Genomic DNA, 25,323 nt, shown 5'->3' on the forward strand with positions numbered 1-25,323 from the left:
ATTTGTGTGTGTGTGTGTGTGGAGGAGGGGGGGGGGGGGAAGGATGTTAGGGGTATAGTGCACGATATCGGATCAAGTATCTAACAGGTGCAAAAATAACATGATACTGTATGGCACGGACCGGCCATATCAGATAAATTTGCTGCTAAATTTCTTTTAAAAATGTGTTTTTAACTGTTTTACCCTTTGTCCGTACTATGTCATTAATACGATATCAACACAGTATCAGGATCACTAACTTGCAAAACCCATACTGAACAATACATACCGATACCTCAAACCAGGGGGCGGAGGGGTGTTTACCTTGCACCGCACACCGACAATAAGACCCTTTTAAAACAGTTATTGACAATATTCGGAATATAACAAAAGCACCCAAACATAATATTATTAAACGTGAGATATCTTAAACATAGTTTCTCCAGCCATCATGTACCCCAAGTGTAATTTTACCATTTCTTTTAAATTCATAGGCCCCAAGGCCAAGGTGAGTTGAACTCATGACCTCTTAATTGTGAGGTGTTGATCGCCAATGGAACTAACCCCCTTGGGGTCATCACCTAAGTTATTAGCACCCAAAAACTTGGGCATTTCAAATTCGAAACAGTAAGAAGTCCATATATCAAAAACCACAATAGATTTTAATTGACAGCCCAATTTCAAGTCCGTGCATTATTATCCCTATATGATGGTCTCAATTCAGTAACAAGGCAATGGCAGTAGACCAAACAAAAAGCAGTTTCAAGTCCTCTTCGAAGTAACCAAATCTAGAGAAGCAGAAGAAACCAATGGGCACTGTGAAAGACTAAAGAAGCAAGAATGATTTGGTTAGTCTTTCTTTGTGAAGTGTCGGACAGCAAATGCTAAGCCCAAGATCAACAGAGGTACCAGGAACTGTAATATCTTAATCACAAACTCCGGTGTTTTATCAGGATTGTAAGCTGCTTCCTGAGGCGGAAGATATCCACGTTTCTGTGGAATAGTTGAAGAGTCGATCTCACCGATGATGTATTTTTCCATCATTTCTCTGGCAGATTCACTGTGGCCAACATCTTCGAAATCGTTTGTTGCATCTTTGCCTGCAAGATTACAGGAATCCGTGAACACATCTCAATACATCATTGAAATGTTCATCGACAGATTTCCCTATAAAGTGAAGAATCAATTTGTAGGAAGGTTTATATTCTAATCATTACCAGTGGAAGATAGTAGGACCTCACTGCCTCCAGGATGATCATCCATAAATGAAGTAACATCATACACCTGCAACAATAGTTTGATAAGGAATTAATGAATTTTGTACATAAAATGCAGGAGAAACAAAAGCACAGGTTAAGACACGGGAGAATCTTCTCCCATGTGGTGGGAAGCCTTTTTCTATGAAAAAATGGAGAATAGTTCCAACTCTTCCACTGAGGGATCCCAATTTGAACCTATTCCGCTCAGATGAAGAGAATAAACAGACTCCTCAGAACGTCTGTTACCATTTAGAAATCAAATCAGCCTAAGAGTTGAACTCCCTAAAGTTATGAAGAAAGATAACGCTGAGTTGAACTCCCTAAAGTTATGAAGAAAGATTAGTTTGTCTTTGGGTAGACAACCCCCACCACGCCACCCAAAAAAATTTCTCAACTCAACCTTATCCCAACTAATGAGGTCATCTATGTGGATCCTCTTTCAACAATCCACTCTAGTCAAAGTCATACTTGTTTCCAGTCTTGCATGCCTTCCCTGTAGGAATGATGAAGAAGAATTATACAGATAGTGATGCCAAAAACTCTCTCTCTCTCTCTCTCTCACACACACACACACACACACACACTCACACACACAAACATTCACAGGCCTTAATCTTATTATAGTCTTACATAAACAAATGTACCACAAAATGCAATGCATATAATATATGGTACTGAAGATGCATGGTAAATATTCCATCTAGGCCCCATTGTATAAAAATGAACTGGAACAAGGTTTGCCTAAACCTAGCGCAAATACTACTTCAGTCTTCAAGAACATAGCCAGGCCCAGCCCGCCCCAAAAAATTGAAAACTCAGGCAGCGGAGGCAAGTTTGATGGCTGAAGGCTGGGCTTGGTCTAGTTTAGTCCCATATGAAGCCCTAGTCAAGGATAATGCAGAAGCCTTTTGACAACAAAGATGATGTTCTTGCAGGTCTTCTGAAAAATACGACCATCCTAGTGACAGTTTTGAAAACCATACCATGTGTTGAACTTCTAAGGGTCCTGGTACAACAATTTGACATAGGTTGCTTCCTCAAACTGAGAAAGGGGAGAACAATGAGACATTCAATGGTCTTCTCTCTTACCAGTTTTCATAAAACTTACTGGTTTTGACCTGCCCCAAGAGATTCAGTCCAACTACCACTGTAGTGTCCATTCAAGTCCAGTCTGATTCCCAAAACCAAGGATGGCTATAAGAAAACATGAGAGTAAAAGATCTCAAATATGTCCTGATTTGAGGAACAATATATTCCAAGAGGGTCTAGGTGTTAGACACATTAAAGACATGAATATTGCTGGGATCATTGAACAAGTTTGGTGGGTGGCATCCAAGAAAGACTCCTTGTGGGTTAAGTGGGTACAACATAGATACTGAAGACAGACTCTATTTGGATGGTGCAACCGATTCAAAATAGCTCTTGGGTTTGGAAGAAAGTCCTTAAGTATCGAGAGTGAGTTGGACCATTTGTTCACCACATTATAGGGAATGAATCTTCTACATTGCTTTGGCTTGAAACGTGGCATCCTGCAGGGGTTCTACTGAATAGATATGGACACCGTATCCGTTATGATGCAGGATCTAATAGAATGGCTTCTATGAAAACTATTTTGATAGATGGGAGGTGGAATCATGGGTCATCCACTTCGACGGGTCTTGGCCAGGTATGGGGGCAGTTGGACAGTATTCGACGTCTTAACGATTTAGGGGAAGATTCCAATATGGAGCCACAGGCACCTTCTCTACCAGACCAACCTGGGACATTGTGAGGTCCCATTCTTCTAAGGTGGATTGGGCGAGTACTATATGGTTCAAGAGTTGTATTCCTACGCACTCGATAACTACTTGGAGAAGCTTGGTAGACAGTCTGCCTACCAAATATCAGCTATGGAAGAGAAATGTGTTGGTGAACCCTTATTGTTGCCTTTGTTGGGTGGGGCTGGAAAGTAGAGATCATTTATTTTTTTGATTGCCCTTTTATGAGACAGATTTGGGGAGATATTCTGAAGCTATGTAATCCTTCCAGAAGGGCAGGGAGTAGTGTCATTTTGGAGGCTAGATGGATTGGAAAGACATTTAAGGGGGATTCTATAGGGGGCATTACCAAGCTAACTTTCTGTTTTACTATTGGCCATATATGGAAGGAGAGAAACTTTCGTATTTTCCGTAACAAGACAAGGACCATGCCTTCTATCATTAAAGATATCCAAGCGGATGTGAACTATAGGTTATCCTTAAGGTAAGGAAATCTCCTATGAACCTTTTCCTAGTTCAGAGTTGGAGGGTGCATCCAATATGGGAATAGGTGTGAATTTTTGTTGGGAGCTTCCAATTTTACCTTTAGTGTTGTGCATGCCCTAATACTCCTGTTGTAATTTGCAATTGCTTTGAGCTTTGGTTCCAATCTAGGCCTCGTGGTCCTATCCATGAGATCTAGTTCAGTTTGCCTTTGCTTGTATATAGTTTTGTTTCTTTTCAATAAATTGATACTACCTATCCCAAAAAAAAGAAAAAAAAAAAGAGTATATTCCAAGGAACAATTTTTTTTGATAGTTGATAACAGCAACCAAATGCTCTCTAGAAAAAATCTTTAAGCAATTTTGCCACTATAGATCCTATAAATATGGTTGAGAAGGATGGAGGACAATTGGTGAAATATTATATCGATGTTCACTACAAATACTAGGGAGATGAAGAAGCTTTGAAGTAGCATCAGCTTGATCATCAAAATAGGGAACTACAGAAGTACCTACATATATGTACTTGTAAGGATGTCTAAGCAATGAAGAGGAGCACCACAAGAATCTAAGACAGCAGGAAAAGCACTGTAAAAGCCTCAAAGTTCAATGGTTGAAATTTCTTGAATCCAAGGGTACCTTGAAGGTGCAAAATCTCTTCACCCTAAGAATTGATCAGCTATGGACTCAACTGAAGAGACCTACCACCCAACCTGTCACACAGGACACACATACCTCCACATAGGAAGCAGCATGTTGGCACCAAGTTTCAAAGAGAGCTATTTGGGCAAGAAGATTGAAATATATGAAGTATTTCAGTATTACGGATCCAAAATTAGAAAGACTCGTGTTCCTATTATAAAATAATATAATTGCTCCTTAAATAGGATTCTTAGTTGTGTTAGCATTGTTTAAATTTTAGCTTATCAGATCTCAATTCACTTAACATTTCACATGTAATAAATCAAATGCTTCCTAGCTTCCTATTCTCCATGCAGTATTCATCCACCTGAATTGCAGGATTGTCTTTCTGTAGATTTCACATGTAGAGAAATGACTTCAATTCACTAAACATGATCCTCACACACTTAGGAATCGGCTACGTAAATAGGTATGTTGGTTTATAAAAAGAAAGAGAGATGCTGATTTTGTTCCAAAGTATATATCTCCAACAGTATTCCAATTCCTTTAGACAATATAGAAGATATTGTAGGCTTTAACAGCATGATAAAAAGAGAAGTACTGATTGATGCTATGACTGGTGTGTGCGCATCAGCATGCGTTTTTTTAGAGAGAGAGAGAGAGAGAGGAATCTATTTTTAACACCCACTTCAAAGTAGCAATTTTATACATTGATAGCAATAACCTACTCTGATCTGATCGGGCACTTACAATTTTCCACTTGCAATCTTTTTGGGTAAAAAAACAAGAAGAAAAGAGATCAAAATATCAAATGGAGTTTCATAAAGAGAGAAGTGAGGACAAACGCAAAATCATATAGAACCATTCAGATCACCACTTACTGACAGGAAATTGAACATTCTTTATCATGAAAAGCCAGTTCTAAACAGTTTCTATTCGATATCAGTTGAATTGTCCATAAATTCACTCTCAAATTCATCCAACTTGTTTTTTTTTTTTTTGGAAAGAAAATCACGAGTGGATCAGAAGTAAGGAAATCGGAATCAATAGATACAAACCTTCCCAGAGATTATAAGCCAGCAATCCTTTATTTGACTGTGCTTGGCGACATCCTCAAACAAAAAAATTTTACGATCTGAAGCCATGCCTGCTGTCGCTTCACACAAACATCAAAAGGCCCAAAAATTTCAGACCACATAAGAATCATCGATATCTTAATACGGAGAAAACCAGAAGAAAAAAAAGGTTGTGAGAGAAAAACGAATTGGGAGGTAATTATTGATTATCACAGAAGAGAAAGCGGCGGAGTAAGCAACAGAAACAGGAGTCCACCAGCTCCTTTCTCGATCTAAAGTAGCAGAGGAAAAGAAAAGAAAAGAAAAGAAAAGAAAACCATTTAAGGTCGAAAACTTAAAAATTACCTCCTCCACCGACCCTTGCACGCCTTCAGTTTCAAAATGCCCAAAAGTCACCCGAAAGAAGCACAAGCATCACCAAAATCTACCATTTGTATGAATAATGGTTTACGAGGAAGAATCTGTTACCACTGTAAGCCAATTTTGGTCAAGGATTTCGTGAATCTCGATGGTCTCTGTCACAGTGACCCTCAATAGTTTTCGTTTCTAAATGGGTAAATTACATATACCTCCCCTGTACTTTGGTCTAATTACACATTCCTTCCCTTGGTTTTCTCACCTTACATTTTGACCCCTTATGGCTGACGGTGTTAGGGTGCTGTTAGTTAATGGTTTAAAAAGACTATTTTACCCTTTACTAACAAATAAAAATTGCATTTTCAATTCTACCCTTTTCATCATCTCTAAAATCAACTAGGGTTTCATTTTCACCCACCTCCAACCTTATCCAGCGATAGCCACCTCCAAGCTTCTTCGGTGACAACAACCTTCAAGCAACTCCGGCGACAGTCACCTCCAAGCATCTCCATCTCCGACGAAGGTTAGTTGCTTCTTCTTTTTTCATTTCATCCTCTCATAGTGTAATACCATATGCTCATTTAGTGAAATAGCTTTCAATCCCACCCCTATGTTCGAAAAATTAGAGCAAAATCATTTTCAAACGAATTAGGGCAGAATGTATGTAGATTGTAATACCATATGTTGATTTAACAAAATAGACTTGGCTGATCCAGTTTATTTATAAATTGTGTTTTTATATCCATGTTAATTAAACTCAGTTTGGATCAAATTAATAGATTTTCTAATACCAACTAATCTAGTTTCTTGTTTGCAGAGCCAATGTCTACATCCAGTGTGAATGGCAGCAACCATCCTGGATTGAAGTTCAAAAACATAAAGTGTTATTGTGGGTTTAGAGCAGAAGTAAAGATATCTAAGTCTAATCAGAATCCGGACAAACTTTATTGTGTTTGTGGAGCAAAGAATAAACAGGACAAGTGCAGGTTTTTCTCCTGGTGTGATCCATATAATGAAGAGATAATTGGTGATAGGATGGTGTTGAATGAAGAGATGCAAAGTGTACCAAACCCCAGTCCTCCAGATGTGGTGGAAGAGATGTCCAATTTGAAACTCAGATTAGGGCAGATGGAGCTTAGACAAGCGCAGATGGAGGTTAGACTAGGTCGGGGGGAGCTTGTTGGGCAAGTTTTATTTTGCTTTGTTGTTGTAGTTGTTTTAGCCTTTATTGTTAAAAAATTGTAAAAGATAAGTTGATGAAGTATTGTAATCAAGTACTATTTAGCAATGAAATGAACAACTTTTTTTAACTGTTGTATTTGTTATGATTTGTTATAATCTTCAAAGTGGCAACATTTCCCATATTTTAGTAGGTAAAAGGGACTGATAATCTGTAAAGTTGTCCTAGTTCCAAATGGGCAGCATCTCCATTAAAACATGAGAAAAATTGACAACCTGTATGGACTTTGATCATATGTGAAGTTGTCCTAGTTCCAAATGGGCAACATCTCCACTAAAACATGACTCAAATTTACAACCTATATGGACCTGATCATATGTGAAGTGTCCTAGTTCCAAATGGACAACATCTCCCCTAAAACAGGACAAAATTTACAACCTGTATGCAAGGATAATATGTAAACATGTAATAAAAACCATATGGACAGCATCTCCTCTAAAACAGGACAAAATTTACAACCTGTAAGCAAGGATAATAGTAAACATCTAATAAAACCTATATGGGGATCCATAATAAGTCACATCAAATCAACCACACAACATTACATATGTTCCACATAATTCAACCATCTAACACTTAAACTTTCAAACATCCTTAAATTGTTCCAATCAACCTACTTCCACAAAGTACGAAAATTTCAAAACACATGACATTGTTTGAAAACCCATATACAACCTGGGTCAATATTACAAAACAAGTTCATAACACTCATAAAAGATCCAAAAAAATCCAAGTCTGCAGCCAACACCATCTGACACTTGCTTCCCTTTAAAGTTTCCAAGCTGCTCAGCTACTTTTTGTTGCTTGTTCCCTTTTGTTTTGCCCGTTTAATTGCCAATTGGGATCTAATCCTCTCTTGTGGAGTCTCAGTTGTAGTAGTAGTAGAAGCTTGTGATCTAGTTACAATCTGTGACATGCGCACCTCATCTTCTTCCTCATTTCTTTTCTTCTGTTTCATAAACATAAAACAAAAACAAAGTTAGAATGAGCTTACAATATAGTTACACTACATATAACAGATGTAAAAATTTGATGGAATTACCTTTCTAGGCCTTGAAGTATTAGAAAAAGATGCCCCCTTCTCCTTAACTGGAGCTCTCTCGCACCTCCTCTTGTTATGTCCAAGTTCTTTACACTTTTACCATCTCACAGTCCTACGTCTCTTTTAAAATCTGCTGGAGCTCCCTCACCAGGTTCCCTCCTCCTGTTTTTATGAGGTCTACCTGGTAATCTCTTCAGTTTTGGAGGCTGCTCAACACCTTGTGGACCTTCTTTACTCAAATCTTGTATATCTGGGAGGGGATGGATCATATTCGCATATGTCACCAAGTACCTCTGCTTATTGTAACATCCATCACAGTAATCTTCAACAATCTGTCTCTTGTATGAGATTGCTGCAGCTGCATGCTTACATGGCACCCCAGTACACTCCCATACTCTACATGTACAACTTCTCTTTCCAAATCAACCACAAACTTTCTCACAAAGTTTTCTGCAACTTCAAATTCATATGGAGAAGATGCATAGACATGACAATGTCTGGACTGTTTTTTAACAGTTGCTATTTTGTGCAACTCTTTTGGTACCTATTGTATAACCTCTCCAGCACCTTAATCCTGATGGAGTCAAGTAAACTCAATATTGGCTTGCTTCTCAAAGATCCAACCCAACTGTTAAAATGCTCAGTGACATTGTTTGTAATAGAATCATTCTTACATCTCAAATCAAATGCATGCCTAGACCACAATGTATGTGGTTTCCTATTCAACTACTCATAGGCTGCATTGTCAATGGATTTAATGGTATCCATTGCCTTTTGAAATAGAACCAAAGTAGATGCTTCAGAAGCTACCCAATAATATCTTCTCAATATAGATCCAGGGAACTTTGCCTTAAAGTGTTGGTATAGATGTCTACTACAACATCTAATATTAGAATACGGAAAGAGGTCACCAATAATCTCTGTCAATCCCTACATAAATCAAATGCAAAACATAGAAATTAAGTACCACTTAAACTCTATCAATTCAAAACTTATAAATTTTCAAAAAATAATTATAGCATACTAAATCAGACATACCTTCTGGTTATCTGACATAAAAGTTAATGTGTTGTCATCACTTGCATCCCCTAGAGCATCATGTAAACAATCCAAAAAAAACCTCCAATTGGATTTGTTTTCAATTTCCACCACTCCAAATGCAAGTGAGAATATAGAGTTATTCCCATCAACTGCTACAGCTGATAACAACACCCCTCCAAATCTACTCTTAAGATGGCAGCCATCAAGTCCAACAAACTTTCTACAACCATTCACAAAACCATCTCTACATGCTTTGTAACATACAAAACATCTCTTGAAGACTGGCTTAGTTGATATATCCATTGGTCTGTCCTCATACTGAAGTATGAACATGCTACCAGGATTTGTTTGCACAACTAGCCTTGCATAGCTAGGTAACATTGCATAAGAATCTGCATGATTACCTTCATTCCATTCATGGGCAACCTTGCGTGCCCTCCACAGCTTCATGTATGAAACTTGAAGTCCAAATCTTTTTAGAAAAATAGCTGACATGGCTTCTCTTGACATTCTTGGGTCAGCCTTAAGCTCTTCACAGAGTTTCTCAGCAACCCACTTGTATGAAACATTGATTTCGTTTGAATCTCTGACACATGTATGTTGTGGGTTAAGAGTCTTTATCATAAATGCCTTACCATCACCATCTGGAGAAGCATGAATTCTCCAAGTACAACCATTACCTGCACATCTTGTTGTGACTCTTGACTTTTCATTTTTCTGTTTTAAAAGCTGGAAACCCTCATGAACCACATATTCATATAGTACTTTTTTGAAATGATTCACATCATCGTACATCAAACCAACCTCTAAAGTTATTCTTTGTCTTTCATCAAAACCATCATTACCTTGAAGTTTGTATCCATGGGACTCATCAGGATCATAGTCAGACAACTCATCCTTCTCATCCATAACTGTATCCTCATTTGTCTGTCCTTTCACATCAAGCACATCAGCTTCTTCTTCATACTCACTATCACTTCCACTTGTTATTACTCACATCAACTCTCTCATCCTCACTTTTATAGACCCATTCATCATCGATCTTGTCTTCATCGTTCGTCTTCATCGATTGCATTTTCTATTGGTTCACATCCTCCATAACTCTTGCTAGTTGCCCTGGTTCTTGTACCAATGGGTGTCTCCCTACTGGTTGCAATGCCCAAGCTTCTAGTTTTTGCAATGGGTGAAGTGTTACCAAAAATGCCTTGGCTTGCAGATGCATCTGATCTGCTACTACTCTCTCTCTCTCTAGCAGAGGCATCAGAATTAGCCTTGGCTTTCTCACCAATTGATTTGCCACTGGATCTTGTAATAGCAGTTGTTCCAGTAGCCTTTCCCATGGCTGAACTTCTAGTATCCCTTTCTCTTTCACCAGCATTAGCATTAGCATTAGAAGCAGCATGTGCAACAACTGTGCCAGTACCAGTACCAGTGCCAGTACCTAGAGATGTACATTTTGAATTACAACCCACACCACCTCTTCTAGGAGTGTGCTTTACCACTTTTTGCCGAGTAAAATGACCTACAACTGGAACATCTCTATCAATTACAGAATAAACCTCACTCTCTTCAACATTTTCTTCTCTGCTCACTACTGAATTGCTGTATCCATTGACTATATAATTCTCATTAACTTCTTCATTCACAACAAGACAATGGACATAAACATTCACTGAAGCAGACTTTTTACATAATGAAAACATCTTGTACACTGTGTAATCATCATTCACTTCAATCACTTGTCTATTTGGGGTTACACAGTTAGTCTTGAAGTTCACTGAACGACCCACAGGGACTTCTTTAAGCACTGTATTGTATATGTCACAAAGCATGTCTAGGTAGCCATACCTATCTGGATCAACCTTCTTCTGTGCCCATTTATCTTGCCAAGTAAATTCAATATTGCATATTACATCCATTACTAGGGCTGTGCATAAACCAAAAAATTCAACATTGATGATATGGGTCAACGGATATTTAAAAACTTGCTAAAAGAATTATCTAAATAAATAGCATCCAAGTGTAAAATTAAGAGACTAATAAACTTAAGGATTTCTGCTAAACAAAATATCAAATAAATCTGATGACAATTCTTGGATTTATAGCATGTAAAACTTGGGTCTATGCCTCAGCCTATTGCATAGTTATTCATATGTATGTATGGATTTACAAACACAAGTTCTGGTTGTATTACATCAACAAAAGTATAACAAAGGAATTAAGGCTATACCTCAAATCGATTGAAGGAGAGGAATTAGGGCAAGTGAGCTGTCTGTATGGTACACCTCAAATCGATTGAAGGAGAGGAATTAGGGCAAGGTTGTCGATGTATGGAAGAAGAGGAATTAACTTCCCATCTCATTCTCCAAACCAGCATTAGCCATAGCTACCTGTGTATGGAAGAAATTTTAGGTCACGAAGGAAGAAGATTGAGTTTGAAAGCGAAAATGGTTGAAATCAAAAGAGGAAATTAGGGTTTCACACATACCTTCTCTGCGCCTTTCTTCTCTAGCCGCAGATCATCAAACGACTGGCAGATGGTTTGGTGTATCGTCGCCGAAGAGTTCACAGGTCAGAGGTTGAAGACGAAGTTTGGAATTGGAAGTGTCTTTCTCCCTTTCCCTTGTTATTTTCATCAAAAGGGTAAATGGGCCATCTCACAATGACCAAGGGGTAATTTGGGTATTAAAAAAAATCTAACTACGCCATGTCAGCACATAACAAACAAATGCTAACGGCAAGGGAGGAATTAGTAATTTTTGGAAAACTATAGGGGAATCGAATGTAAGGTGGGAAAACCAAGGGGAGGAATGTGTAATTAGGCCAAAGTACAAGGGAGGTATATGTAATTTTCCCTTTCTAAATCAAACTAGAGGTGGGCGATTCTTTGGTCGGTCCGCTTGGTCTCGGTAGGCCCACGGCCCACCCTATATAGGGTAAGACATGTTTTAGCTTAGTCCCAACCTAGCCGGAGCCCAGTGGAAGCCCAAAATTATTAGATCTGGGCCTGGGCTTGAATATGTACGGGTGAAGGAAAGCTTTTGGTAATATTATAAAGACAATATTCTAAAAGAGATAATGGTGAACTTTGCTCGAAATCGCTCCCTTTGGTAGCAAGTGAAATGCAAATATGTCCTTAGAAAAGAGAAATATTTTTTACAGAAAAAGTCATTTTTGGTGTTTTTGTTGCAAGGGAAATGTCAATATTTTCTTAGGAAGTGAGACATATTGTAAATATTTTCCTTCACATCCCTTTCCCCAATTCTCTTGCAACCAAACGGTGCCTAAACAACAATGGGTTGAGATTTTAAAAAGGGAGGGGAAAAAAAAATCAAAGGGCAATGAATAGTTAAGAAGACTGTGCGGGCTTGGGCCCGAGTAGTGAGGCCCTTATCTTGTAGGTTAGGCCTGGCCCAGTCCTATAATGTGGCAATTCTGAATTGTTGGATGGATAGGTCTAGGTTCAGAATCACCACGTCCCATGTTTTAAATTCAAATTCCATATAACTTGCCATACTCTCCCATTTAGGTCCATGTACCCCTTCAATAGTCTTGTATACGGGTAGTCATAAAATTTCAATTTTATTATCAATATTATGTCACTTGGCCAACTTAGATAGAGTTGAAACTTAAAATGTGGGCAAAGGACCTTGGGATCAATCTGTCCAAAAAATTTGGGACACATCCAACTTCTTGTAACAAAGGGATCTAATGTCAAATGCATAACTGGAGGGGTCACTTGTGTAGTTGTCCCATAGCATCATCATTTTTTTATTCAAATGGCCAAAGGTTCTAACCGCTAGGGGAGGGTTCTCTCTCTCTCTCTCTCTCTCTCTCTCTCTCACACACACACATGAAATGACCTCGCTACACTATTAAAAGATCATTTCGTTGCACTTGATTGGTGTGCTTCTCTTTGTTGATTGCTCAGAGAATTCTCTCCCATTTCATATAATAAGAATATATATATACATACCCATTATTTACATGCCCTGTAATGACATTTTTTACTAGGCCCCACTCCCTTAGACTATGAATTGGGACATTGCTTAGCCCTCCCTCCTTGTTAACACTGAGATATATAGTGTCTGAATGACACCTCTATAGATGTATTTAAAACTTAGACAATTCTTGCTTCAAGGTGATTGTTGACTTGCCTATCCCCTGGTTACCCCGGGATACTGCCGAAGGCCTTGCATAACTGCATCCTCTATTTGGCATGCTATTTCAGCCTGCTCACATCCTTGCTACTCAGGCTTGTATTTCCCGTCTCTGCCTCTTGATATAGTCCCCCAGATTGACTGCCCCTTTTCTCTCTTTTTGATTCTTAATCATATATATCTTTATATCAAAATAATAAGTTAATTACAACAACAATACCAATACAAGCAAAACAATGTGCATGCTAAAAAATAACTGATCGGTCATATACAGTCTTATAATTAATCAAAAATCAAATTGGGAGACAACTAACACAGTGAAACAAACCATACCCTCCCCCCCCCCCCCCACCCCCACCCCAACCCCAACCCCAACCCCAACCCCAAATCTCAATCCACATGGACGAAGGGAATTACTTCTTCATACATCATCAGTCCATCTCCGAACCTGAATAGAGCATATGCGAACCAGGAGGAAAAGTTAGTGCATGAAATGAAAAAAAGGAAGTTATGACAATGCTGATCAGGATTTAATTAAGGACCGTGTTTCCCTCCATTCACTATGAATGGGATCTCATTCACCGCTGGGTGGGAGAGGACAAGAAAGGATATTGGAAGGATATTTTGGAACATACCAAAATTCTAACAGGGGTTTGTGAACCCTAGGATAATAGATGAACTGTCCGCTATGGATGGAGGGAAACTTACCCGACGACAATTAAACACAGATATGAGAGAGAGAGAGAGAGAGAGAGTAGGTGTTCACAAAGAGATTGTCAAAGAAAGGTCTCAATCCCTTAATTAGGACCTTTACATGACTATCAGTTTGTAGAGTTTGTTTTGGGCATTGAATAACCTTGTCAAGGGCCATGAGATTCCTCTTGTCTAGAGGATCTCATCCCTCTTATAGCTCTTGCCTAGTGAGGCTTAGACCGTGTTTGATATGCATTTTTGGAATGCATTTTAGATCCATTTTGCATTCTTGGATGATAAAAACAACTATTTTTATCATTTGAGAATGCGAAACCGATTTGAAATGCATACCAAACACAGTACTAAAATAATTTTCCTTTTCCCTCTTCCCCTCTTGGAAGGGCTTCCCCTCTTGGAAGGGGGTTGCCCAAAAAAAAGGGTCAATCCATGTTTTCCAAAGCCTTATTAATATTGTAAGTCTTTATTTATCTTAAAACCATATCAACCGCATCAAAACATGGTTACTATTGAAAGGGCAAAACTTCCCCGTGATATCAAAGTGGGAAATCATTCCAATGAGAAGGTGGGAGACGGATTCATTCAATCGAAGACCTGTATTTTGTTAAGAGAGAGAATATCAATGTGGATCCCATGTGTATTATGGCCCGATTGCTTGATACACCCAATTACTTCCGAAGACATGAACAATAGCACAATTAATTACTAAAGTATTATACCTTGAAGCAGGAACGATGATTCAGTTGGTGCGGCAGCATCTCCTCCTCCCATCTCAGGGTTCAGAATATTGAATCCAATAACTTTTTCTTCAAGCTCTGGATGGATTTTCTTCTTCAACATCCTCTTTATCAACTAGGCATGACAAAAACAAATACAAATCGGTTTAATAAGCATCATTTTTTCTTAGTTCAGGATCAATACTTGATGATATCAGTCGAGTCTAACATGAATGGAGACTCCCATGACCTGATGGAAACTTCCTTACTTGTTTAGAATTGAAGTTAATTGATCATTTTTGGTGAAAGCTCGAATTCCAATTAGTCATGGAAAGTAAACTTAATTGATTATGTGACAAAAGAAAGAGCATCTGTGAGTCGAAAGAATGGCAGAGAGAGAGAGAGAGAACTTTACTCGGCGTACTTTTGTTATTCGAGGAGAATCGTGATCTGCCTCTGCCTTATGAGAAAGGAATTTCTTAGAGAAAGGTAGCGCGTGCTTCTTACGGCGGCAGCTCGGTTTCTCGAGGCGATCTTCCGCAGGCTGATGAAAAATGGTCGAGTACGAGTTCCCGGAATCGGCTTTAGTATCTGTCTCTGCAGAGAACAGATCTGCGAGTGTTGTTCTACTATCTCCTTTCTCCTTCTTGTGATCAATCTCATCCTTAACCCAGCTTTCATGATCAGTTTCGATCTCTGCTGACTCCAGAAACCGTAGGAGAGGAGTATCAATGTCATCCTCAACCGTACTTGACAGATGATCAGGTTTGCTCTCTGAAGCTGAACTCGACCACAATACCTTCTCGAATTCTCGTTTAAACACTTTACCAACAATAGGATTCAGTTCTTCGTCATTGTCGTCTTCTCTTTGTTCGACGAAATGTCCGTTTTGGCTGGGATCGAATCCGAACGTGCCGATTGACAGTAGGCCGTCTTTCCAGCCCTCGTGTACGTGAGGGAGGATAATGTGGTCCAGTAACGCGTCCGTGTCATTCCCACTTTTACCTGTTTTGCCCTTCGCATTCTCGCTTATTACCCCCTCTGCATATATATCAAGAGGAACACCGCATCAAGAACTCACTCACTCACTCAAAAGTTTAAAATGGGAGAGAGATGACCACCAGATCGATTCAATGACCTTTTATGTCAGAAGGTGAATGACTGTCGTCCACGTTCAAGTGGAATTTCCGAGTCACCCAGTTGAAGATCTGCTGCAAAGGAAAACAAGAATAAGAAAATGACCAAACACGAGATTCAACAAAACATAAGGAAGGAGAAGAAAAGAAGTAGTTCTCCTCCGTGAATAAAAGGTGGTTTACATGAATTCCTCTTACCTTCATTATTCTCTGCAAGTTACCCAAGAAATGGAACACAGAAAAATCTCACTCAGGGAGGGAGTATGTGTGTGTGTATCTTAAGACTTTTGAAAATGTAAGCTAATTGTGAGGCGAGAGGTAGAAGACAGTTGAAGATGGCCAACTCAGTAGGACCCGTATCTGATGAGAAGGTTGGCCCTCTAATAAGTTCAGGGTTGATTAGGTATCTGGTTAAATCATAAATAAGGAAGGTGATATAAAGGATGATCTTCATAGAGATTTAAAACTGGATAGATGAAATGGAAAAGTGCGACTGGAGTATTGTGTGATTGACATATTCACTTTTAACTTAAAGAAAAAATTTATAAAACAATCATACGACTAATTGTGTTAAATGATATAGAATATATGTTGGGTAATTAAGAAACATAATTTAGATAAACTCAGTGTAACAAAGCTGAAGATGTTGAAATGGATTTGTGGCAAAATTAGAAAAGATAAAGTAAGCAATGATCATATTAGAGCTGTTTTAGGAGTAGCTTCAATACATGATAAGCTACGAAAAAATCATTTAAGGTGACATAACCATGATCAATCGAGGCCTTTGGACGCCCTAGTACAGAGGAGTGATTTGATTTGGATTAAACAAATTAAAGAGCCAGTGCAAACTTAAAATGACCTTGAGAGAAATGATGAGGAAAGACATGCATAACATAGGCTTTGTTTCAATATTGCTTCGAATAGAGCTAATTGAAGGGCAATGTTCCATGTAGCTGACCCCATTTAGTTGGGATAAGCCTGAGTTGTTGTTGTATTTTTTAAGGATCCAGATCTTCTACGACCCAGCTACCCGAGCGGCCATAGCGGCGTAGACCATGTGAGGCATGCATTTACCGCCTTACCCCCACCCAAGCGCCTTGTTGAGCAAGGGTAAGACAGTCATTGCGTGCCTCATTGTGCCTACGTTGCTATGGCCGCTCGGACAGCTGCGCTGTAGAGGATCTGCTTCCATTTTTTTAACCATGTATACTCTACCTGTTATGGAAGAAACCCATAAATAGTATGGGACATTGCTCACGTTTCTAGTACAAATATCTCATGGAAGATCCTTGGGAATAATAAATCCCATTGAGTAGAAGGGTAGAGAATTAAAAAATATTAAAAATAATTATGACTTATCTCCTCCAGTTCTGTGCCCGGCCTAGTTTCCCAGTGCCTCTAATTAAGAGGGGGTAGACTCACCCAGGCAGAGTGTTTGAGCAGGGGTGGAATGGTCATTGCGCTCTCCTTGTTAGGTGTACTAGGTAATTGGGCAGGGCAGGGACCTGGGGGGGATAAAGATCCGTCAGGCGACGGGTTCAGCAATAGCATTTGGTCCCATCTATGGTTTGAGGAATCAGATTGTTATCGAACAATTTAGATTTTGATTCCAGTCGTTTCGAATTAATAGATTCATACTTCAATTTTAAGATTCAATATGATTCCAAACAATTCTACTTACTTGAACATTGGTTTTCATCACCACATAGGGGCGTAAGCCATTTTAGTACATGGTGGTGGCGTGGTGCATAGTAGAAGGTGCTATTTGTGACCGAAAAAAGAATTCTGAAAGATAACATGATCATTGCACCAAGACATAGAGGGGGATGAAATGACTGCCCTGCCCCCATGAAAGACGTTAATGACCACTCTATTAATGTTGTGGCACACACATCGTGCTGGTGCAGGAATGTTCCTGCTACAAGGCTGACAACCAAGGGTATTTTAATAATAAAACCTAGGAGGGTATTTATGAACCCAAAGAGGGAAGTGAATTATTCCATTTCCTTGACTGCCAGCCTTGTAGCATGAATGGTGTAACTTCGAAATCTTTTCCCTGGAGAACCCTCTCCTATAAAATTTATGGGAAAATGTTTTCTGTGAGGCTGCGCCCAAACACAGTGGGGAGCGAAATAATCACCCCGCCCCAAGATGCTAGTGCACACTCATTGGCTATTGTGCGTGCATGGCTTAGTACTCACCCAAAGTATATATTTATATGGAAAAGTTTTCACATACGATCTAGTAAACCGTGTATGTGAAAGGTTCTCTCACAAAAAGTTGAAAAAATCATAAATCTCCACCCATTAATTAATGCTTTGAAACTCCCGCCCTCTCACATATACGGTTTACACGACTATGTATGAAAACTTTCCCCATATATATATATATTTATATATTATATATATTTGGAGAGTTTGAAAAGACTCCTTCCTCCTTGAGGCAGGGAAAATAAGCGTGTAGGAGAAGAAACCAGAAAGGGCTATGTCCCCGATAATCAAACTCTGTAAGAGATTTTCTTTTGACCATTAGCCTCTCGTCCTGTTGTAGCGGAACCCAAAACCCAAGAAAGTGAAGAGCATGGAGTGTTGGGTTTCCTGTCTCTTCTGTTCCCAAGCAAGCGCTTCGGATTCTTCTAAAAGCAGATATTGATTGATCCTACTACTAAACATATACGACTTCAGTAGGAGACCTAAACAAAAGAAGAAAAAAAAAAAACAAAACAAACAAATTTTGCCCTACTTTTCTACATCATTAATTAGTTCATGAACGAATAGAAGAAGGACCTTAATTTCAAACGGAAGTTCCTTCATATAATTTATTGGCTTTTGAAGCAAGCCTTCAAAGGTACTTGGTTCAAGAATAAAAAAAATCCTGGATCTTATCGCATTTATGTGAGGGCTTATAGATCAAACATAACCATTAACCAGGTTCTGATCAATCTCTCTTAATTTGCAAATTCGATCTTCTACTTTATCATGGTAGACAGAGAGTTATGGGTAATTTTAGAGTAAGTAGACAGTAGGCAAATGAGGCAAATTAATCACAGCCACAAAAACGCCTAGCTAGAAGGGAAACAGATCTTCAAAAATGTTATCTCATAATGCACATGCAACATCTTTATCAAGATTATATAGGGGTCCCCTCTTAACGTTTAAAAACGTACTATAGGCAACAAGGCCAGGTACAATGTAGACGATATCTTGTTGGCTTATGCGTGCGCGTGCTTTGAGTATCTCCTCTCCTGGGATAAGATTAACAGCAAAAAGAGAGAGTGAGAGATCGAGAGACGCCCCCATCCAATGCCTGGCGTGAGCTTACATATTTTAACTTAGGCCCAGCGGACCCCGAGCCCTGTGGAACCCCAACAACATTAGGCTAGGCCTGGACTTCAGAATGAATGCCAGTCAAGTTCCACCGGGTATATTTTTATGGGGGAGGGAACCATACACTGCTCTTGTGTATTAGCATCTTCCACATCAAGTCAATGGGCATATGGGAGGGAGTGCCTCATGATTCGTAGGCGAGGGGACCACATGGTTTAGGAAAGAGTGTTAGAAAGTGTACGTACGTCAGGGTCAGGGGAGAGAGATGTTTGTGTGTGTGTGAGTGTGAGAGGGCGTGTACTATCGCAAGTGTATATACATCATCTAATAATATGAGAAGGCGATGTTTTCTACTTGGGATCACATGGGGGGCACAAGTTCACACAAACACAAGGGGTGGGACGGGCCGATCATTTCGCCCACCCTCCATGTGCCTGGGCATATCCTGCAACCCCAGTGTAGAAAACATTTTCCCTAATCCTTCTCCTCCGATGAAGGAAGAAATAGATGGTGAAGTGACTATTTGATTGAACTTTTAATCATCATTACACTCTCATCCTCTATCTACGAGGTCGAAACTACCCTCCCCTTTCGACATTGAATACTACCCTCATTCCTATGATACATCAGATGTTTAATATTGCATATAAATTTGAATCCCTTGGCCATTAAAAGCTCAAGGCCCAAAGACAAGTCTAAGAGAAACAATGGTAAAAGCACTATCCTCAACATTAAGACCAAATGGGCTATGATTTAAGGGGGGAAAAGAATAACGAATAATTGAAGGACGCTGGCTTAAAGAGATTTCTAAGTTGTTTAAGACGACTCTGATTAGTGACAGGCTTGACCCAAGTAGTGAGGCCTTTAGACTGTTATTAGACCCGGCCTGTGCTCGGTAAATTTTCTCCCACTAGAGAGAACACATAATCTATCTGTTATTGTAAGGATGCAATCAGTATCTTGAGAAGCAAATTTTATTATTTTTCAAATTTTTTTTTTTGGGTAACTTATTATTTTTCAAATAACTGATGACTTTTAGTACAATAGGGGTGAGTTGGCAATTATTTCTTAAAAAGTTGACACAGTAGGAAAATTTTCACAATAAAATTGGATTTTTTTTTATTTGTTATAACAAAAGATATATTAAAAAAAAAAAAGGGCAAAAGTAGGAAAATTTTCATGTATAATATCATTTGTATAGAAAATTTTACGACGACACAAATATGACCAAAGCGAAATCCAAATATTTGCTCATGAAGAGTTCTATATCAAAGCAATAGTTCAAAGTTAAACGAGTCTTATGACAAATTTACAACCATGTTGTATGAAATAAAGACAATATGTTTGTGGTAATTAGAGAATGGGACAATTTTGTAAGGGTATTAAGGTAATATCCCTTCATATGTTCTAATATAATCCTATTTGTATTAAAGCTCAGGTTGTGAAGGGTAAAGCTCAGGTTGTGAAGGGTAAAGCTCAAGTTGTGAAGGGTAATCTAGTAGTTAGTCCATCTGACCTAAACCCTAATTTTTCTATGAATACTACCTGGAGGCAGCAGCCTGAGTATTCCAAACTTGATACACAAGGTATAATGCTTTAAGCAATCTAATGCTTAAACCCTAGACCCTAACAAATTTATATATAATTTGTGGTATTGAACTAATTAGGGCCATGTTGTGACTGAAAGCACTTTAAAAATTATTTCAATTCCTGTTGGGATTTCCCAGATGAAGAGTATAACATTCAAAGCATTCAAGGCAATATGGAGATTCCTCGCCGTCTCACTTCCCTTTTGCCTTGCAGGAACTAGAGCGGCTGCTGCTGCCCATAACACTGTGATTGTTGTACCAGAGCAGACATGCAAACAATAACAGATTAAATAAAAAGATTTTTCCATTTGAATTAGAAACAGAAAGCGTACCAAACCAAAAAAAAAAAGTATATTGTCTGTGTTTGACTTGCATTCTAAGTAGAGAACAAGTTCTTAGACAAAAAAAAAATTGTTTGGTATGCATTCTCATTCATGGATTAGAGAATGTAGCCCATTATTGGATCACGCTGTCTAGTCTATTCTGCTTTCTGGTTCAAAACAAAAATAGTACATTCCAAACGATAGTCTCATTCTATGTTAGAAATGCAATCTATATTTTGAGAATGTGTTTCTAAGAATACATTCCAAGAATGCATACCAAACACATCCTTGAATTCTCCCCATATTGTAAAATAAGTTCCCTATTCCATGCTCTATGCAAGAGCAAATGACTACCAATACAGTATCAGGAACGGATCCAACCGATTTTGATTCAACATCAGTGGGAATCGAGCTGAACCCTAGAAACCTAGCATGGATCACTCAGGATTGGACTCGGCCGATTCAACTGATCAGATTCCAATTCTTAAAATCCCGGCCAGCTCACATATATAGTTGGATCGGGATCCCAGCCGAAAAGTGGGTCCCACTCATACACAAGGTGAAGTTGTCATCTCATTTAAATGACCATGGTATTAGCATTTTGCATGGTGATTTTTTTTTTTTTAAAATTTTTAATCAGAACAAGGTGAAATTGAATTGTGTTATCTCCAGATAGAGAATGCAAAATCGATCTAAAATGCATTCCAAGAATGCATACCAAACACTGCCTTAGAGTAGTTATTACCTGCTCCTCCAAATAAATGGGGTCCTGGAAACAACTTTCCTCTTCGAAACCAGTTATTGATGCAACCACCGACTGACTTGAACACCCCAAACCCTAAAAGTATAGAACCTGCATTGAAGTGTCGATCCCCATAGAACCCCATTAACAACTCCTTCCTCTCCTGAATTTAGGAAAATTAATCATCTCTTAACGGTGGTTATGCAATTTCATGACTATATCACTAAAGAATTTTAAATTAACTAATCAGTTATGAATTTCTCCTCTCTTTCTCCCTTTTGAATAGCCGAGCTTGTCTTTCCATCTCCGGACTTAAAAATTAGAAGAGAGATTGATGGCAAAGTTCCTTTAGAGGGGCTCGTCTGATGGTGGCGCACCTACAAGGTGGCATGGTGTATGGTTTATCAACCGAAGAGGAAGGGGGGCAGGGCCTCAGGCGGTTGCGGGATTGGAACACTGCAGCTTTGATTCGTCACACTTGGACAAGCGCCTCTACAGAAGGGTCGTGTTGGACACATTTTGTGAACCATAGATGGCTTAAGAGACATTCCATCTGGTCTCTACCTATTCCTAGCTACTGCTCTCTAACTTTTCAAGAAATACTGAAGACTAGAGATGTCGCTAGCAGTTGCACACGCTATCTGATTCGGTCGGACAGTGACACATTGCTTTGGTCAGACCCTTGGCTTCAAAATGGTCCTCTTTATCAAGAAGGGATTTTAATAGTTGAAGCTCTTGGACGCAGTCCTTTTGATAGAGTTGATCGCTTGATTACAGAAGGAGATTGTTGGGACTCCACTGTTAGCGACTTGGTGATTCAGAACCATTGGAGTGAGATTCAGAGTACAAGAATACATAAAAGACTGCTTGGAGATACTGCTGTATGGACTCCTTCCTCCAATGGGAAGTTCACTCTTCAATCTGCCTGGGAGGCGGTTCGTGTCCATAGTACGCCGGTGGCATGGCATGATTTAATTTGGTTCTCCTCCACATAGCCTCGTTTCTCCTTCATTTATTGGTTAGCATGCCTGGGCAAGCTTACCACCCGCAGTAAACTTGTGCATTGGGGGGTGACTTCTGATGCATCATGTTTACTATGCAATGGGGGACCAGAAACTTTGGACCACTTGTTCTTTCAGTGTTCCTATTCTTCTATGTTATGGAAGAAGGTCCTGCTTTTGAATGCCTTTTCCAGGGGACTTTTAAATTCATGGAGCGAGGAGGTGAAGTGGCTCGTCGACCACTTTCAAGGTAGAACAGTTTTAAACTCTGTGAGGAAGTTCAGCTTTGTGGCAACTATATATCGGATATGGCAAGAGAGGAATACAAGGGCCTTCAAATAGGATTGTACTCCACTAGTTTATGTGCTTCACCGAATTATTTCTGATACAAAGGGAGGATTTTCAGACTTGAGGAAGCCTGTTCCAGACAACGATTCATGCCGGTCCTTCTTTGGTAGATGGGGAATCGATGCTGCTTTTGCTTTCCTTCGGCTACCACCCATGTGTGGCCATTACCTCCTCGTGGGTGGATAGCTCTCAACTGTGATGGATCAGTGAAGCAAGATATTAGTGGCTATGGATCACTAGGATGTGATCACCTTGGTGTCCCAGTCTTTGCAATTGCAGGAGGCACTAGAAGCAACAACATTATTCACGTGGAGCTCATGGCTATTATGCGGGGCCTTCAGAAGGCCCGTGAGTTGCGACCACCCCAACTCCAAGTTCGATCAGATTCGCAGGTTGCCATTCAGATGATCATGGGCGTCTACAAGGTTCCTTGGAACGTCCGATGGTTGGTTGAAGACATCTGTGATCTTCGGGATTCATTCAAGTTGCTCCTTTGCGCATCATGTTCATGAAACTAACAATTGCGCAGATTTCCTGGCGGATTTCTTGCACTCAGACCAAGAGGTCTCTCTTTATATAGACTCTCTCCCAGAAGCTCTCTTTGCTCTTGTGTAGAATGACGCTAAGGGGAAGAGATATATCCGACTGTAATTTTACTCTATAACTATATATAATACAAGCTCCATTTATACCCCCAAAAAAAAAATTAGAAGAGGGTAGAGCTCTAACCAAAAAAGCTGTATATGAATGGTTACTACACCTTAGTGAGCTCTTGAATTTTGGCCTCCATAGGCTTAACCTGCTTCTTGAGCTCATTGATCTTGTTCTGGATCGTCCTTACACGGCGCCATTGCCAACCCAGATACCCAGCCCATAGTGTGTAGAAGAATAACCCATCCATTACTATAGGATGTATAAGCGTACCTTCCAATATCCCGAATTCCCCACTCACAGCAAGTGCATCCTGCTCGGTGGATCCATTAATCGAAAAAAAAAAAAGTGGGGGGCATATCAGAATCATCAATGACTGGATTGCAGAATGAGATTGAGTGGAGAGTTGAGATATACTTACCTTCGGATCTGCCAGGAAGGGCAATGCGAGAGCTATGAGCGAGAGGGAAACCGATTTCAGGGGGTGGATGATGTGCGGGAACTACTGTTTGACGATTTCAGGTGTCTGATATGAGTGTTCTGATTGATGGGTTTTCGATTGTTTGGAGAGAAATTGGAGCTTAATCTGGGTTTCGATAGGTTTATGAGAAAGGGCAGGGAGGTTTAGAAGGCCGAGTGTGGTGGTTGCCATGGTCTCTCTCTCTCTCTCTCTCTCTCTCTGTTAGGATGTCGGGAAGATTGGTGGAACACTCCAACTTCAAAGGTATAACGAAGAGGAAAAGATAAGAAATCCAAAGATATCTTACCATAAGATGTGGTTCGCTTTTGTGTTTGCTTACTGGGCAAATGCGGACCCTACCCTTGAAAACGAGAAAGATAGATGACGTATTGAAATGTTCGTGTATCTATTATAATTCAGGAAAAATCCTCTACAAGAGATACAGTCAACCATCATTAGAATTAAGGAAAAATCCCTATGATATGGTGGGCAAATTTGCCTTCAAAGCTGCCATCTACCATTTTTGGGTGGGACGCAATCTTTAAAAATGAACCCAGAGATAAAGATCTTTCCAGCAGATTTGGGACACTAGATTTTGATGTTCGTAGTCAGGTCTCTAAAGCCTTCTCTAGTTGTGTTGACTCCTCAAGGGATAGACTCATTATTGTCTCATGAAGTCTCCCTCTCTCTTTACTCCCTTCCTTGAGGTTTAGGGCCTAGTTCCTCTTTGGTTCCAAACTCTTGTATAGTATTTTCTTCTTTTTTTTTCCCCTTTTTTCTAGGCCTCTTTTATCCTTCTTTCTCTTTGATAATGAATTATTTATTCATAAAAAAAAAAAAAGGATACATTGTCAGGCTATGTAGTGTACGTTAGCGTTTCCCAGTGTCTATCTTCTCTCCTGCTTCCTATGAAATGACATATTTGAGACACCTAGCATACGCTATGCGGCCGTACTGAGAATGGAAAAAAATCCTCTCCAATTCCCTAAAAGTGTAGTGTGGTGCAGTTCGGGGTGGAGATGTCAACACCTGACAGACCCGATATCCAATGGTGCCGAGTTTGAGAAGAAAAAAAAAACTGGGACGGTGCAGCTTGGACCGTTGGATGTTGCGCTTGCCAAGTGTTGACTTCTCCACCCCGAACTACACCTCACTGTAGGGTCCAGATCCTCTACTGCCGAGCTACCCGGCAGAACTGTGCTACCCAGACACGGTGCTGCGTGAAATAACCGCTTTATCCCCACTCGAGCAAGACATTTGGACAGGGGTAAGGTGGATATTGCAC

The 25,323-nt window shown here is 39.6% G+C and overlaps 2 protein-coding genes across 4 annotated transcripts; both read right to left on the minus strand.

Moving 5' to 3' along the window:
- Window positions 1-668: 668 nt before the first annotated feature.
- LOC122665180 (cytochrome b5) lies at window positions 669-18,652 on the minus strand. 3 transcript variants are annotated; one of them, XM_043861262.1, is made up of 5 exons: window positions 18,646-18,652; window positions 5,452-5,454; window positions 5,178-5,275; window positions 1,197-1,263; window positions 669-1,079 (listed from the first exon to the last, which is right to left on the minus strand). In XM_043861262.1, the coding sequence occupies exons 3-5, from the start codon at window positions 5,262-5,264 to the stop codon at window positions 829-831; spliced, it is 405 nt and encodes a 134-aa protein (XP_043717197.1). In that variant the 5' UTR covers window positions 5,265-5,275; window positions 5,452-5,454; window positions 18,646-18,652; the 3' UTR covers window positions 669-828. The 3 variants fall into 3 exon arrangements, with proteins under 3 accessions (XP_043717197.1, XP_043717195.1, XP_043717196.1); XM_043861260.1 differs by lacking the exons at window positions 5,452-5,454; window positions 18,646-18,652 and adding an exon at window positions 5,406-5,448; XM_043861261.1 differs by lacking the exons at window positions 5,452-5,454; window positions 18,646-18,652 and adding an exon at window positions 5,403-5,434 and having other exon boundaries at window positions 5,178-5,273.
- On the minus strand, window positions 7,939-9,784 carry LOC122666107. The gene is made up of 4 exons (XM_043862216.1): window positions 8,873-9,784; window positions 8,565-8,764; window positions 8,379-8,462; window positions 7,939-8,230 (listed from the first exon to the last, which is right to left on the minus strand). The coding sequence occupies exons 1-4, from the start codon at window positions 9,782-9,784 to the stop codon at window positions 7,939-7,941; spliced, it is 1,488 nt and encodes a 495-aa protein (XP_043718151.1).
- Window positions 18,653-25,323: the final 6,671 nt, after the last annotated feature.

Source organism: Telopea speciosissima, chromosome 6 (assembly GCF_018873765.1).
Source record: "Telopea speciosissima isolate NSW1024214 ecotype Mountain lineage chromosome 6, Tspe_v1, whole genome shotgun sequence".
NCBI lineage: Eukaryota > Viridiplantae > Streptophyta > Magnoliopsida > Proteales > Proteaceae > Telopea > Telopea speciosissima.

Excerpts from the sequence above, each read along its gene's own strand:
- LOC122666107 (XM_043862216.1), bottom strand. The coding sequence starts at position 9,784 with ATGGATGAGAAGGATGAGTTGTCTGACTATGATCCTGATGAGTCCCAT. Across the intron at positions 8,765-8,872 it reads TTATGTCAGATAACCAGAAG|GGATTGACAGAGATTATTGG; the intron begins GTATGTCTGATT and ends TGATTTATGTAG. Across the intron at positions 8,463-8,564 it reads ATTGACAATGCAGCCTATGA|TTGGGTTGGATCTTTGAGAA; the intron begins GTAGTTGAATAG and ends GCATTTTAACAG.
- LOC122665180 (XM_043861262.1), bottom strand. The coding sequence starts at position 5,264 with ATGGCTTCAGATCGTAAAATTTTTTTGTTTGAGGATGTCGCCAAGCAC. Across the intron at positions 1,264-5,177 it reads GGCTTATAATCTCTGGGAAG|GTGTATGATGTTACTTCATT; the intron begins GTTTGTATCTAT and ends CTATTGTTGCAG. Across the intron at positions 1,080-1,196 it reads GGTCCTACTATCTTCCACTG|GCAAAGATGCAACAAACGAT; the intron begins GTAATGATTAGA and ends GTAATCTTGCAG.